Source organism: Sturnira hondurensis, unplaced genomic scaffold (assembly GCF_014824575.4).
Source record: "Sturnira hondurensis isolate 20B ecotype Veracruz unplaced genomic scaffold, ASM1482457v3 Scaffold0003681, whole genome shotgun sequence".
In the NCBI taxonomy this organism is placed as follows: domain Eukaryota; kingdom Metazoa; phylum Chordata; class Mammalia; order Chiroptera; family Phyllostomidae; genus Sturnira; species Sturnira hondurensis.
The window spans coordinates 5687557-5701418 of record NW_028076312.1 but is presented as its reverse complement, the minus strand read 5'-3'; the positions used below and the strand labels follow the sequence as shown (position 1 = coordinate 5701418).

Sequence of the window (13862 nt, the reverse complement as noted above, 5' to 3'; positions counted from 1 at the left end):
CTTGGTTCACCTGTTAGAATGCGGGACCGCCAGGTGTTACCTGAAGCCTGGCAGCCTTTCAGGCCAAGTAACAGTGGGGGTGCAGCGGGGCTGTCCCTGGAGGAGCCAGCGGAGGTTGGGGTTGGGGCGGAAGCTTCTTGGCCACAGTGGAGACCAGCACACAGTCCCCGTGATTCTCAGAGAGGAGCCCACTGCCCCGGAGCCTGCGTCCTAGATTCTTCTCTCTCTCCTGGTGTCAGACAGGGACACGAAGCATCCTGTATCTCTTACCCGTGAGAGCGAATGTATTCAAGGCTGCCATTTCCCCTTTTAATAATCCGGTTTCTTTCCCGCTTCAGTTCTTAGATTTGATCTCGTCCTCTGGGAGAAGAGACCCTAAGAGTGTGGAGCAGCCCATCCTGCTTAAGGAGGGGTAAGGCTCGCTAGCGCTACCGGGCAGGCTGGAGGGAAGTGCAGGTGGTGGGGCGCTCCCAGTTTGTCTCAGCCGTGAAGTGGGGCACCTGTGCCCTCGGGGCTGGTGGTCTCCCAGGTCACAAGCAGCCCAGACTCTTTGGGGCTGTTGAGGCCCAGGAGAAGCATGGCCTCCGTCCACCATTCTTCAACTCCCCAAGACTGCACCGAGGGGATGTNCTTAGATTTGATCTCGTCCTCTGGGAGAAGAGACCCTAAGAGTGTGGAGCAGCCCATCCTGCTTAAGGAGGGGTAAGGCTCGCTAGCGCTACCGGGCAGGCTGGAGGGAAGTGCAGGTGGTGGGGCGCTCCCAGTTTGTCTCAGCCGTGAAGTGGGGCACCTGTGCCCTCGGGGCTGGTGGTCTCCCAGGTCACAAGCAGCCCAGACCCTTTGGGGCTGTTGAGGCCCAGGAGAAGCATGGCCTCCGTCCACCATTCTTCAACTCCCAAGACTGCACCGAGGGGATGTCGAAATGTGGTGTTTATGTTCAATTCTCTGTGCCTATTCTCTGCTGAATTTGTGGTGGAGAAATGTCATTGAGAGGAAAGGGGGGTAAGAGACTGAATGACCCCGAAGAGTCACGTATTCGTGCACAGTGGGCTCAGTGACACCTGAGTTCAAGGCCTTGCCTTCCCCTCCATCAGCCTGCCCTTCCTGAGTGTTTGTCAGGGGACACTAAAGCATAGCACCTGCCAGAGGGCAGGCGCCCCACATCGCTGGCCTGTGCGTTGCAGGACGTACCTGCTGGGCTCTGAGCCTGCTGCCAGCGTCTTCTCTTTAAGAGCATCTGGTCGGTACTTTCAATGTGGGGTGTGAGAAGGGGCGGAGGCTTTGTTGGAGATCTAATAAGCCCACTACCTTCACTGCTTTGTTATTTAAAGTTAACACCAGCATGGGGGCTAAACTTCCCTAAAGTAGAGACATAGGCCTTTGAACTTTCCCATCCTATCACTTGGAAATAAAATTAGAAGGTGCTGAAAATCCACAGTCTGAGTCACGCACCGCAGATACGGAAGTGGCAAGTTGCTTGACTTTGGGTGCAGGACGACAAGGGGCGGGGGGCGAGGAGCTGGCGGAGCTTGCCCAAGCCATGGGATGTTCAACCCCCCAACGTGTGCCGCTTGCCACAGGTTCATGATTAAGCGAGCCCAAGGCCGAAAACGCTTCGGGATGAAGAATTTTAAGAAAAGGTGGTTTCGCCTGACAAACCATGAATTTACCTACCAGAAAAGCAAAGGTAACAAGAAAAATGGGCTTTTCTCCTTTTCACTTAACTTTGCTCCGAGGGACCCGAGTCTTGTTTAAGCCCCAGGTGTGGTTACCATCTGTTTCTCTGGGATGACACTGAGAGCAGGGATGGCATGTTCCTCAGAGTGCACAGTGTCTTTAAACAGGAGATCCAGGGGACAGATGCCCACGACATGGCCCAGTGGGGAGTGAGGCCGGTGCAGGCTGGTCCCACACCTCCAGATGGGGGAAGCAGGGTCTCAGAGGGCAGCGAGGGTCTCATCCTACTTTGGTTGTGTTCTCCTGGGTCAGAGGTGGCTCAGATTTAGATCATGGAGTGGTGAGTACAGTGTCCCCACGAAAATGTGGGGACATGGTCCCTGTGAGACAGGAGGCTTTAGTGTCGTGATGGGTACAGGTGGTGGGTGTTGGGAGCACGTGCAGGAGGCTCAGTTGTTCTGTGGATGCAAAGGACCCACTTCCAGCCCTTCTTAGACCACGCCCCCTTGGCCCCCTTAAGCCCATGGTCTGTCAGCTTCTCACTGAAGAAGGGACACCCTAATGCTGCCCCTCAACCCAGCATGGATGTCTGGGCCTGCCCACTCATTAGCCCCTGTCGCCACAGGAGACCAGCCTCTCTACAGCATTCCCATTGAGAACATTCTGGCCGTGGAGAGACTGGAGGAGGAGTCCTTCAAGATGAAGAATGTGAGTGCACCCTCTCTAGCCTCTTCCGGGGCTGGCTCTCTCTTCTCCTTCCAACTTCTCTCTGCCCCTCGTTTCTCCTCTCGGGGACCCCTCACCACCTGGGTGTTCACGAGACTGCTGCTGAACCTTGGAGCAAAGCAGCCTGGCTCTCCCTGCCCGGTCGGCCAGGGCAGGCAAAACCTGCAGGAAGATGGCTTCCCTGGTGGCTTTGTGACCGAACGCAGGTCCTGCTGCCTGCTGCTACAAAAGCCAGTACTCAGGAGGCGGCGGGAGCTGATGGAAAGGAAAGTGATTTATTTGCAGATGCTGGCCACCTGGAAGATGGGGGACTCACGGCACAAAGCCCATCGCCGCCTCTCCCTGAGGCAGAGGTGTTTATGAGGAGGGAGAGGGGAACAGAACAGAGACCGAGGGAGGGGTTGCAAAGTTCTCTACGTGCAGACGAGCACAGTGCATTCAGATAAGGCGAGTGATGGTGCAGAGTGCGTCATCCTGGTTTAGTCAACCTCACTTCACAGCGTCCTGGCTTCACATCATCCTGANCACCTGGAAGATGGGGGACTCACGTCACAAAGCCCATCGCCGCCTCTCCCTGAGGCAGAGGCGTTTATGAGGAGGGAGAGGGGAACAGAACAGAGACCGAGGGAGGGGGTTGCAAAGTTCTCTACGTGCAGACGAGCACAGTGCATTCAGATAAGGCGAGTGATGGTGCAGAGTGCGTCATCCTGGTTTAGTCAACCTCACTTCACATCATCCTGGCTTCACATCACCCTGACTCCAAGGTTGAAGGTCAGCATGTCTCCCAGAGGTGGGATGCCTGAAGGTCGGGTTTTGTATCTTTTGACTTAGTTCCTAGGATTCTTACAGACATGCTGTGCATCCACACGCTAAGAACGGTGGGGGGTGGGGTGGGGTTAAGACTTCCCACTGTTACAGCTCCAGGGGTCCTGGGACTCTTTGTTAGAGGACACAGGGACAGTCTGGGGCCATGTAGGGGTTTTTCTGAAATTTTTTATTTGATTTTGAACTTACAGGAAAGTTACAAGACTAGGACAAGGACAAGGACCATATGTGTCCCCTAACCCAGTGTCCTGTTTACTGAGCGCATTCCTTCATTCCCCACTTTATTGCTCTCCATGTGTGATGTACACATGTTTCTCCTGGACCGTAGAGATACTTCAGTGTTTCCAGAAAACAAGGGCGTTCACAGGGTCTTTCAGTGTCACTACAGCCAGAGGCCTGGCGCCACTAATCCGCAGTCTGGTTAAGTTTTGCCAGTTATTCTGGTGACACTCTGAATACTGTCAGCTTTCTCCCCACTGGCGTGCAGTCTAGGGCCATGTGGTCTGTTACTTTGCAGTCATCTCCTTATTCTGGAACATTCCTCAGTCTTTGCCCCCGTTTTGTGGCGGTGGCACATTTGAAGCAGACAGGCCAGTTCTGTGGACGTCCCTCAGTTTGGGTGTGTCAGGCAGTCTGCTGGGTGTGTTCGGGTCACGCGTCCCTTCTGGAGTCCCAGAGGCGCTCTGGACCGCCTGGCGCGCCCCATCAGGGAGCTTGGCGCACAGTTGGTCAGTGGCTTGTGGGGGCTGCACCGAGCTGTGTCGTGTCCTGGTCCCAGATTCTTCCCCATCTGCGATGGCTTTCGGGCTCTGTCCTTCCCTTGCTGTTCTTTGTTGGCTTTCTCTTGTGCGCAGCTCTTCCTTCTTCCCCGGGGAAGGCTGGCTCACTGATTTGTTAGGACTGTAAGGACTCCCGTGGCCCCACTTTATCCAGGGGCTGGAGTCTTGTTGTTCTGGGAGGGTGGCCGTTTCCTCACAGCAGCCCAGCCCAGTGCATGCTGCTCTGTGCCCACAGCGGCGTTTCCTCCCCAGCAGGCTCTGCCACAGATGCCAGGTTCTCGGTTTACAGAACAGGACCTCAGGGCAGGCTCTGCCCCTTGGAAGTGGACAGGGGATCCATCCCATCCTCTTCCCTCTCCTCTCGTGTCCGTCTGCCTCTCACTTGTTGGCACAACTCAGTGGTCCAGTATTCAGTAGGTGCCTGAGGCCACACTGGGTCTGTGGGGGACGTCGTGAATCTGTTTTGGCTGGACCAGGGCTGAAGGGTCACAAGTGCTTACATCTCTGTGTGGGTCTGAGATCAGCTCCCTGGCCTGCTGGACAGACGGAGGAGGCAGCTGTACCTTGGGTGCTCAGCCAGTGGACAGCAGCTTCTTCTTGCCCTGCCCTGTTTTCTCAACTCGATTCCTTGTCCTTCCCCAGGACTATGTGAGGCCCTTTCTTGGGCAAGCAGGTGTGGGTTGTTTTCCCAGACCGGAGAGATGTTCACACCATCATACCTGCTCCAAGAGCTGGAAAGCCCACCTCCTTTGCAAACGGCTTCCTGTCGCATGTCTGTGCCCCACCCTCTGCAGGGTCGGGGCAGGGTCTGGGAATGCTGTGCCCTCAGCTGGCGGCATTCTCAGACGTCCACGGAAGGGTGCAAGTGTAGCAACTGCCCTGGCAGCATCTGTGAGCTGTTTTGGTCCGGCAGGCCTTTAATTTAGGTTTAGAATAATTCCCTAATTTTAGCATTGTTTGTTCATCAGCCTGTTTTCTACTGTTGCCTTCCTCAGACCCAGCCTCCCTGTGATGCTAACCACTAGGTTAATGCCCTTTCCACTTGAGATGCATTTTTGAAGGTCTGCTGTATTCCGAGCCCCATTGCAGGGCCCAGACTGCCAGAACAATCAGGGCAAAATACCTCCTGCTACAGGCTCTGCTGCCCACGGCACCAGAGTCCCACACCGGTCCGTGCAGCGTGAGGCCTGTGCAGCGGTGCGTGTGTGACGCACAGCTGCTTTCCCCAGAGCCCATCACTCCCGTTCCTTCCTCCTCTCGGTGCTCACCCCCACCCCTTGGGAGAGGCCGTTGTCATCTTTGTTTGCCATCCTGACTCCTGGCTTCCCTCATGCCTCTGACAAGCCTTTCAAGAGCCTCCCAGCTCTGCCTGCCCACCTCCCCTGTTTACCCCCTCCCGCCCCCATTTCTCTGTGCAGCTGGCCTGCTCCTGCTGGGAGCACCTGGCCCTCCAGATGCTCTAGGACCTTGGCATCTACTGTCCCTGCTGCCCAGGGCATGTTCCATCCCTGCTTTCCCCACTCAGCTTGATTAACTCTTCACCGTCCTCCGATCTCAGCTGCAGGACTGTCTGTTCAGAGCTTCTGCACGGACCTGCCCGCCCCGGATCAGGCCTCACCCTTACTCAGCCCCTGCACTCTGTGTGTGCTTTGTCTTGCTGGCTGAAAGCTCATGAGGGCAAAAACTGCCCTCAGTGTGTCCCCAGGACCTAGGACGGTATCTGGTGCTCAGGAATGTTTGTTGAATGGACAATAAATAGGAAAGGCAGTGGCAGCTCTGAGAAGCCTGGTGGAGGAAGTGACACCTGCCTGGAAGGAGGAAGGAGGGTCCTCAGGTGGTCAGTGGGGGAGAGAGAGGCCTCTCAGATGGAGGCACCATGTGCCAAGGCCTTGAGACAGATCTGGGGGTGAGGAAAGGAAGTCAGGCAAGGTGAGCTCAGATGTACTTCCCACAGAAGCCCACCCCAGCTGAAAAACACGGGCACCCAAAGGAACCAGCCCTTTTGCGTAACAGCCACAGTCAGCTTCAGGAGGTCCTCAGGCAGTGTTGCTTGTTTGCTTTTCGAACAAAGACCCCTGATGCCCCCAGAAGGGAAGTGCCCTGGCCAGACTGGCCGTGGGTGACCAGCTGAGTCTTCTTAGTTCCCCATGGCTCCTGTTGCTCCTGTGTGTTGGAGGGGGAGTAGGAAGCCCTTTACCCTCCCTCCAGCCACTGGGCTTGTCTGGGCCTCTGGGTCAGTTTCACACCCTTTGCTGTCCTCTCTGGGCTGGTAGGTGTTGAAAATAACAACCCTTGTGGTTCGGGCAGAAGATAGTGACACCTGTGGCTCTTGCTGGGCAGTCCCCTGAACCCATGCTCTGTGTCCTCAGATGTTCCAGGTCATCCAGCCTGAGCGAGCGCTGTATATCCAGGCCAACAACTGCGTGGAGGCCAAGGCCTGGATCGACATCCTCACCAAAGTGAGCCAGTGCAACAAGAAGCGCCTCACCGTCTACCACCCCTCCGCCTACCTCAACGGCCACTGGCTGTGCTGCAGGGCCTCCTCGGACACGGCCCCCGGCTGCTCCCCCTGCACTGGGTAGGCCTGTGCCTTTCCAGACTCCTGGACCCTCCCAGCCGCCCAGTGCAGTTATCTGGCTGTGCACCCTTTTGGTCAAGGGGTCAGACTGGGGCTAAGATGCAGTCCCCACCTACTCAGCAAACTGCATGTGTGCAGGCTGGGTCTCCAAGGCTGTTCTCTGAATGGTCCAGGAGTCTACACCCGAGGGAGCCCCTGGACTCATCCTCATGTAGACTCTGTGTAGACTGGCAGGAGCTTTGAGCCTTTGTGGGTTCTCTTGTCCCTTCCAGGGGTCAGAGCCATCCTTGGGGAGTGGGTGGGCAATCCAGGAGAGGTGCCCATGGAGAGAGAAGACCCCCAGGGGCAGGTTTTACTATCTTGTTTCTTCCACAAAAGTCCGGTAGTATCCCATCCTCCTGACTACACCCCCTTGGGTTTCTCCAGCTGTCACCCCTCCTTCCCTTTGGGCCTATCCCCTCAGACCCCTCCTAGAAACCGAGTGGCCCTTCTCGCCCAGCCCCACCATTAGCTGGGTCTCCCAAAGGTCATTAGAGGCTCATCTCCACCATCCTGGAAGGAGGCCTAGTGGCTCAAGCTTGGCCAGTCCCTGTGCCCCATGTGACCTGTGAAAACAGCAGCATCTGCTGTACGTTGTGGTTGTGGAGGTGACAGAGCACCCAAAGCTCTCGGGAGGTGGGCATAGAAAACTCGGCTTCACAGACAGAGAAGCTGAGACTCGGGATCAGTCCCTGCCAGTCCCACCAGGAGCCTGTGACGGAGCCCCCACCCCATCTCCACGGAGAGGCTGGGTGCTGTCTGGGGAAAGGGCAGTGCTGTCCCCTCAGGAGGAGTGGGAGCCCACCACAGCCTCTGGAGAGAGAGGGGCCCGCTGGTCCTACCTGAGGCAGCCAACTGACCCTTCTGGGCACAGGGCCCAGGTGTACCTGTCAGGGCTATTTTTATTCCTGGCCATTCCTTTTCACAGCAGAGTAAAAGTCTGCCTCGTTTGATCGCTGCCCTGGCAGGTCTGTGGGTACTGAGAGGCCACCAGTGCTCCCAGACTCGACGGTCACTTCTCAGTACTTGTGATTGTTTCACAAACCACACGCAAGGGCCCCAGCCCAGTCGGATACGCTCAGTGTTGGATCACTCCGTCTTCTCTAGTGATCTTTAAAGAAATCAGTGTCAGGATTAACAGCCTTGTGCTTTCCATTGTTCTTGCTGTGTTTGGGCAGCGGCCTCCCGGCAAACATCCAGCTGGACATCGACGGGGACCGAGAGACGGAGCGCATCTACTCCCTGTTCAACCTGTACATGAGCAAACTGGAGAAGATGCAAGGTGAGGACAGGGCGTGATCCAGGCTGTCACGCAGATCACAGGCAGCTTTGGGGATGCCCGGCCAGGGTCCCCGTGACACAGGGAGCTTTCTGCAGGGATGACTCGGGGAAGTGTAGGTGGACCTCATCCATTTGTGCTCCACTCTGTGGTGAGTCCCAGAGACTGTGTTTTGCCAACACCCAGGGGACGCCCCACCAGCCAACTGATCACCTATCTCTGAGAGTGCACGGGATGGTTAGCATTTTTTTAGCCGCAAAATAATTTTTTCAAAAAGATTTTATTTATTTATATATCTTTTAGAGGGGAAGGAGAGAGGGAGAGAAACATCAATGTATGGTTGCCTTTTGTGCGTCCCCTGCTGGTAGTTAGCCTGCAAGGAACGGGCCTGCAACCCAGGCATGTGCCCTGGCTGGGAATCGAACCGCGATCGTCTGGTTTGCAGGCCCGCACTCAATCCACTGAGCTACGCCAGCCAGGGCCAGCTGCAAAATAATTTTAATTAAAGTGTGTACGTTGGGTTTTCCAGCCATAGTGTTATTGCACAGTTGATAGACAACAGTACTGTTTAACTTTTATATGTGCTGGGAAACCATAGATGAGCATGACTTGTTTCATTGCAATATTTGCTTTATTGTGGTGTTCCACAACCAAACCCACAGCATCTCGGAGACCTACTGTGAACCCCTCTGAACCTCCCTGTTCTACATGCGGTGTCGTTGTGTGTAGCTGTCTGAAGGTGTCTGGTTGGGAGGCAGTGGAGTCCTCGGGATGGTGGGTGGTCCGCACGAATGAACCGTTCCGATGAACCGTTCCGTCTCTAGTGCTGCGTCTTGTTCCTGGGCTGCTCTGTGAAAGTGTATCAGCTGCCTCATTGAAATCGACATGCACACGCTCTCGGCGTTGCCCTAAGTCTTGGTCTCACAGACCAAGAGGAAGTGCGGCGAATGTGTGCTTACCGTGATCCATTCTAGTTGGTGTTGTTTTAGTTTCTCCTCCCTGAGCTTAGCTTATAATGTATTTATTATTATCAGTGCTACACCATTCACGGATTTCACATCTGATGGGTGCATGCCTTAGGGGCGCCTCTTCCTTCATGGTCTCGGCAGTTAACACCACTTACCCCCTCCTTAGTTCCCAGATGTCCTCCAGGGTTGGGGCCCCTCCCAGGTCACCCTCCTGCACTCCCCCACGCTTAGCACGCTCTTTGGTGCCCTGGGACGGGATCCTTCCAGGGTAGAGCGGCCGCAGTTCAGAGCCAGCTTTGGCATCTGCTGTGAGACGGACTGGCAGGTCATGCCCCAGGCTGGCCCTGACTTCCTCTCCTGGGAGATGGGGCAGAAGTGCTGCCAAGCCTGTCGGGTCAATCCGGGGACTGAGCGGTGAGCAGAGTCCAGAGGTGAGAAGGGCCGTGTCCTGCTGCCTGCATCCTTGTCTGTGTCACCATCGCCACCATTGGCTCTGCTGCCTGGGCCTTTGGCGATTCATCTGTGCATCTCATCTGTGCAGATGAGAAATATCTTTTAATTTCTGTTTTTTTTTTAACAGTTTCACAAACAGTTGCTAACTCAGGTCTTAGCTCTCTTGACCTGTTCATGGTGACTGACATTCCTTTGCATCTGTTCCCTCTCTCTATCTTTATGACAGTGGCAACCACAGCTCACACTTCTGCAGGGCCCTGGGCCCGGAGACTCATGAGGTGCCGGTGTCCCCATTTCCCAGAAGGGTTGACTGGGGCTCTGGAGTGTAGCTAACTTGCCTAAAGCCAAGCAGTGGCTACAGGGAGGAAATACAGGCCCTTGGGCTCCAGGGACCGGCACCCTGTGCTTCACTCACTTCAAAGAGGAAATGGCTGAGCTCAGACTGGGTGCTCCAGGGGCGCCGGGCTCCTCTCCCCTCCCTCCCTCCTCCTCCTCATCTTCACCCTGTTGGCCTTCCCGTTTAGAGCCCCTATCCTTCCCGTGGCCCGCTCCCTTTTCCTTTGAAAGTTTACATCTTTCCCATTTTCCTTTGCACAGACTTGTGATCTTTCAATTAGAATTGAGAGGTTTCTCTGATTAGGAAGTAAAGACAGTAAAGTCTTTACCTGCACAGCACACGTCTTCCTACCTGGTCTCTCTGTTGCTCTGGAGCATAGGGCCCAGCATAGGTGTTTGGGGACAGATGAGAGGGGCCTGGACCAGGTGTTTGGGGACGAGATGGGGGCTGCTCCAGTTCAGGTGTTGACTGGATGCGTTTTGTGGGTGGCTGAAGGCCACAGTGAGGCCTTCAAGCGGGAGCGAGGTGCCCGGCGAGGAAGGTACCTGCACAGCAGGTGCGGGTGCTGGGGGTTTTGGGAAACTGCTCGCACAGACTGGCCGAGAGGGGGCGTGCCTGAGCCCCTCTGCCCAGACCGACCGTGTGTGGTCCCACACACCTTTGGGCCAGCCTGGCCCAGTGCCCAGGAGCCACAGACATCCACGGTTTCTGGCTCAGTGAGCTGGTGGGGCATGGACAGACCCAGGTCACTCAGGAGGAGGGCTGGTCAGAGAGGGGGCTGGGGCCCTGGCATTTGGGCATTGGATCCTCAGAAGCCTTTGTTCCTGGGCCCTGGCTTTCTAGCTCTGCAGGCTTTTCCAGTGCTCAGTCTGGGCGGGGCTCCTCGGTGTAGGATGGACAGGTGGGAATGGCCCTGCTTCTGGGTGCATTTGTGTATGAATGGTCAGCCTTCTCCTGTGAATTCTGTGGAGCAGCCTGTCTGGGTGCTTCCCCTCTCACTGACCTCCCGCCCTGCCCCCCACGATGCAGAGGCCTGTGGGAGCAGATCTGTGTACGATGGCCCGGAGCAGGAGGAGTACTCGACCTTCGTCATCGATGACCCCCAGGAGACCTACAAGACACTGAAGCAGGTCATCGCCCGGGTCGGGGCCTTGGAGCAGGAACATGCCCAGTACAAAAGGGACAAGTTCAAGAAGACCAAATACGGGAGCCAGTGAGTATGGCGTGCCCTTGCATGGGAAGTCTCAGCAAGGGTACATGGAGAACCAGAGAAGGGGAGGGTGTCAGGCCTGCCCTGGAACCACTGTGTGCAGCGTGGGCGACTGTGCAGGCTCCCCGGCTCCTTCCAAGCAGGACCACACTACACTCCAGCATGCTCTGGGCAGTGTCCCGGGGGCAGCACCTCCTCCCCGCCCGCTCCCTGCCTCTCCTGTCTCTCCTGCCTCCCACCTCCTTAGCTCATTGCCTTCCAAAATTAGGCTTTCCTGGGCCAGCAGCCCTGCCTGCAGCACGTCCTGCACCTTTTCCCTGTCTCTGGAGGCCAGCTCTGGACGATGCCCCGTTGGCGTCTTCTGAGGAGGGTTGGGGGTACAGCGACCCCATGCTCAGCCTGGATGCCTGTGTCCTCTCCGCCTGCTATCAGCCTTGCGCCTGCAGGCAGTCCAGCCACACTGCGTGCCTCCTGCCTCCCCAAGAATGGAGGGCAGGGAGAGCCTCGCCGACTCTGGGAGCATTGGGTTAAATCACTTAAAGGGCTCATTGCACATGCTTGGTGCGCACGATCGTGTGCACACATGACCTACACACTGTGACCAGGGTCGCCGTGGTGCTTCTACCAGGGCTTTGGGCTGATTCTTTCTTCCTTTGCTTATCTATGTTTCTCATGTTTATGACAAAGGATACGCATTACACATATAGATAGAAGAAAGACTCTTAAGTAAAGGTGCGGATGAGTACTGGTGGTGGAGGGGGCTGTACCTCATTTTCTCCTCTCCCATCTCCCTTTGCAGGGAGCACCCCATTGGAGACAAGAGTTTCCAGAGCTACATCAGGCAGCAGTCGGAGGTCTCCACCCATTCCATTTAAGCCTGGAGGCGCCCTGTCCCAGGCCAGTGTCGTGGGCTGCACCGGAGAAGTCGCAGTCTCTGTGACGGGGGGAGACAAAGACAAGAAGGCTGAGCGAGGAAGCGGAGGGACCCACACTTCCTCCACTGGCACAGATGACAAGCATCAAGCTCATCCATCTTCTGAGACTCCAGGGCTGTTTCTGTGGTTGTGACGCACTTTATTCGCACTGGTGGGTGGGCGCCCCAACCTGGCCCTTCTGTACCGACCGGCCGAGGCGCCCTCTCGCCCTCTGCAGAGCGGGTGCTTCTGTCCCTCTTGTGCCCCACCGCCGCTGCTGGTCCCTGTGGCGCCTGCCCCAGGGAGCCTGCGGCTCTGCACAGCTGGGGCCTTGAGAGCATTATTCTTTTTCTATGAGCCTGCTGTCCCAGCACCCACGGGCAGTTGGCCCCCTGGTTTCAGCTTTTGATGTTGGTGTTGTTCCTGGCTGGAGGGTCCGGTTTATGGCCGGGATGTGCAGAAGTGCACGGAGACCCCAATTTGAGGACGCTCTTGATATTTTAGGGGTATAGGGTTCTTCTGTTGAGTTCCTGGTGGCAGCAGTTCCAGGTGTCTCTCCCGCAGGTTAGAATCCCACCCCTGCTGGCTGTCCCTGAGCTGCTGACAGCTGAGCTGGGAGTCCGCCCTGTGCCCACTTCAAGCACCGGTGGTGTTTGCTTGCTGTCAATGGGGCTGAAAAGTAGGATCCACACTTGCCACCCCTTGTGGAAGCTTGGGGAAGATTTTAAAAATAGAAATGTGCGTTATTTTCAAGCTGTTTTTCTTAATGTTTTTAATTAGCTCTTTGATACAAAATAACTCAGAATCTTCAAACCTGGACTTTTTAAAGGGAGGGTGCCACCATAGGGCACAGAAGGGAATGGGGTACGTCTCATGGAAGCTAATTACAGGTCCTCCAAAGAAAGCGAGGAAAGGTCCTGGCCAGGTGGCTTCATTATTAGTTGAAAGTTGTCTTGTGCACCAAAAGGTTGCAGGTTCGATCCCTGGTCAGGGCACATAACTAGGTCGCGGGTTCAGGCCCGTCAGAATGCATAAAAGTGACAGCCAATCAGTGTTCTCTCTCTCTCTCTCTCTCCCTCCCACTCTTTCTCTCTCTCTCTCTCCCTGCCTCCTTCCTCTCTCTCTAAAATCAATACACGTAGGACTAAAAGGAAACAGAGGAGGGTAAGGAATGCTGAGCTTGAAATGGGAGGCACCAAGCTGTGCAGACGCCCCCTGGGCCCCAGAAGCAGTATTGCACTGTGTTTCTTTGAAGCCCTTAGAAGCAGTGGTGGGGGCTGCTTTCTTTGGGGGTGAGGGTGTCCTATAACGCAAGGAGAGGTGTTTGCTGACTTTTCTCAGGCAGCCCTCCTAGCTGCAGGCACCAGATTTGGAAAGCACTGTTCAGACACGCAGGACCATGTGCTCTTGTGTCCATCTTTGTTCGTGTTCGCAGGGACTGTCCTTCAGACTCAATCTAGACGGCAGATAGTAATGTTACTTGCTACAAAAAGAGATGATCGAGAAGTACATTGCAAAAAATAAATTTTGGGACACTCACCGAATGGCAGTTTTTAACATGGATTTGTAACTTGATGTTTCTGTTTATAAGATACTAATGATTTGTGATGTATTTTACCGGCCAATTAAAATGGACATTTTATTCTTTGTGAGGACTGGCGTGATTTCCCAGCAGTGCCCACTGATAACTGCATGCGTGGGAGATGGGGGTGTGCCGTGGAGCCGGGCAGGTGGGGAGCTGGATGACACGCCTGTGATGACGGGCAAGATTCACCCCTGAGGACAGGTGATGGGTGAGGGCCAGCTGTGGAGCTGCGGGCTGAGCTGGTGGGTGAGGGCCAGCTGTGGAGCTGCGGGCTGAGCTGGAAACCATGGTGCTCTCGGGCAGCAAGGTGCAGGGCTGGGGACCGCGAGGGCTACCGGGGGCGTTCTGCTGGGAACGTCCAGTGTGGATGGAGACAGGGGTCCAGCTTGAGGAGGAGGCTGGGAAAGAGAGGCTCTCTCCCACATTACTTTCTGAGGACACAGCTTGAGGGCCAGGCAACCGAGACAGGAGGAGCAGGAGGGTGTGCCATTG

General features: G+C 55.8%; 1 protein-coding gene across 1 annotated transcript in view; it reads left to right on the top strand.

The window, feature by feature from the left end:
- Window positions 1-13432, top strand: part of RASA3 (RAS p21 protein activator 3) — a 120024-nt gene extending 106592 nt beyond the window's left edge. Inside the window, exons 18-24 of the mRNA XM_037042097.1 lie at window positions 339-412; window positions 1581-1687; window positions 2303-2385; window positions 6377-6585; window positions 7803-7906; window positions 10691-10874; window positions 11671-13432. Of these exons, the coding sequence (XP_036897992.1) occupies window positions 339-412; window positions 1581-1687; window positions 2303-2385; window positions 6377-6585; window positions 7803-7906; window positions 10691-10874; window positions 11671-11746 (837 nt within the window). The 3' untranslated portion in view covers window positions 11747-13432. The remainder of the gene's footprint in view (window positions 1-338; window positions 413-1580; window positions 1688-2302; window positions 2386-6376; window positions 6586-7802; window positions 7907-10690; window positions 10875-11670) is intronic.
- The last annotated feature ends 430 nt before the right edge of the window (window positions 13433-13862 follow it).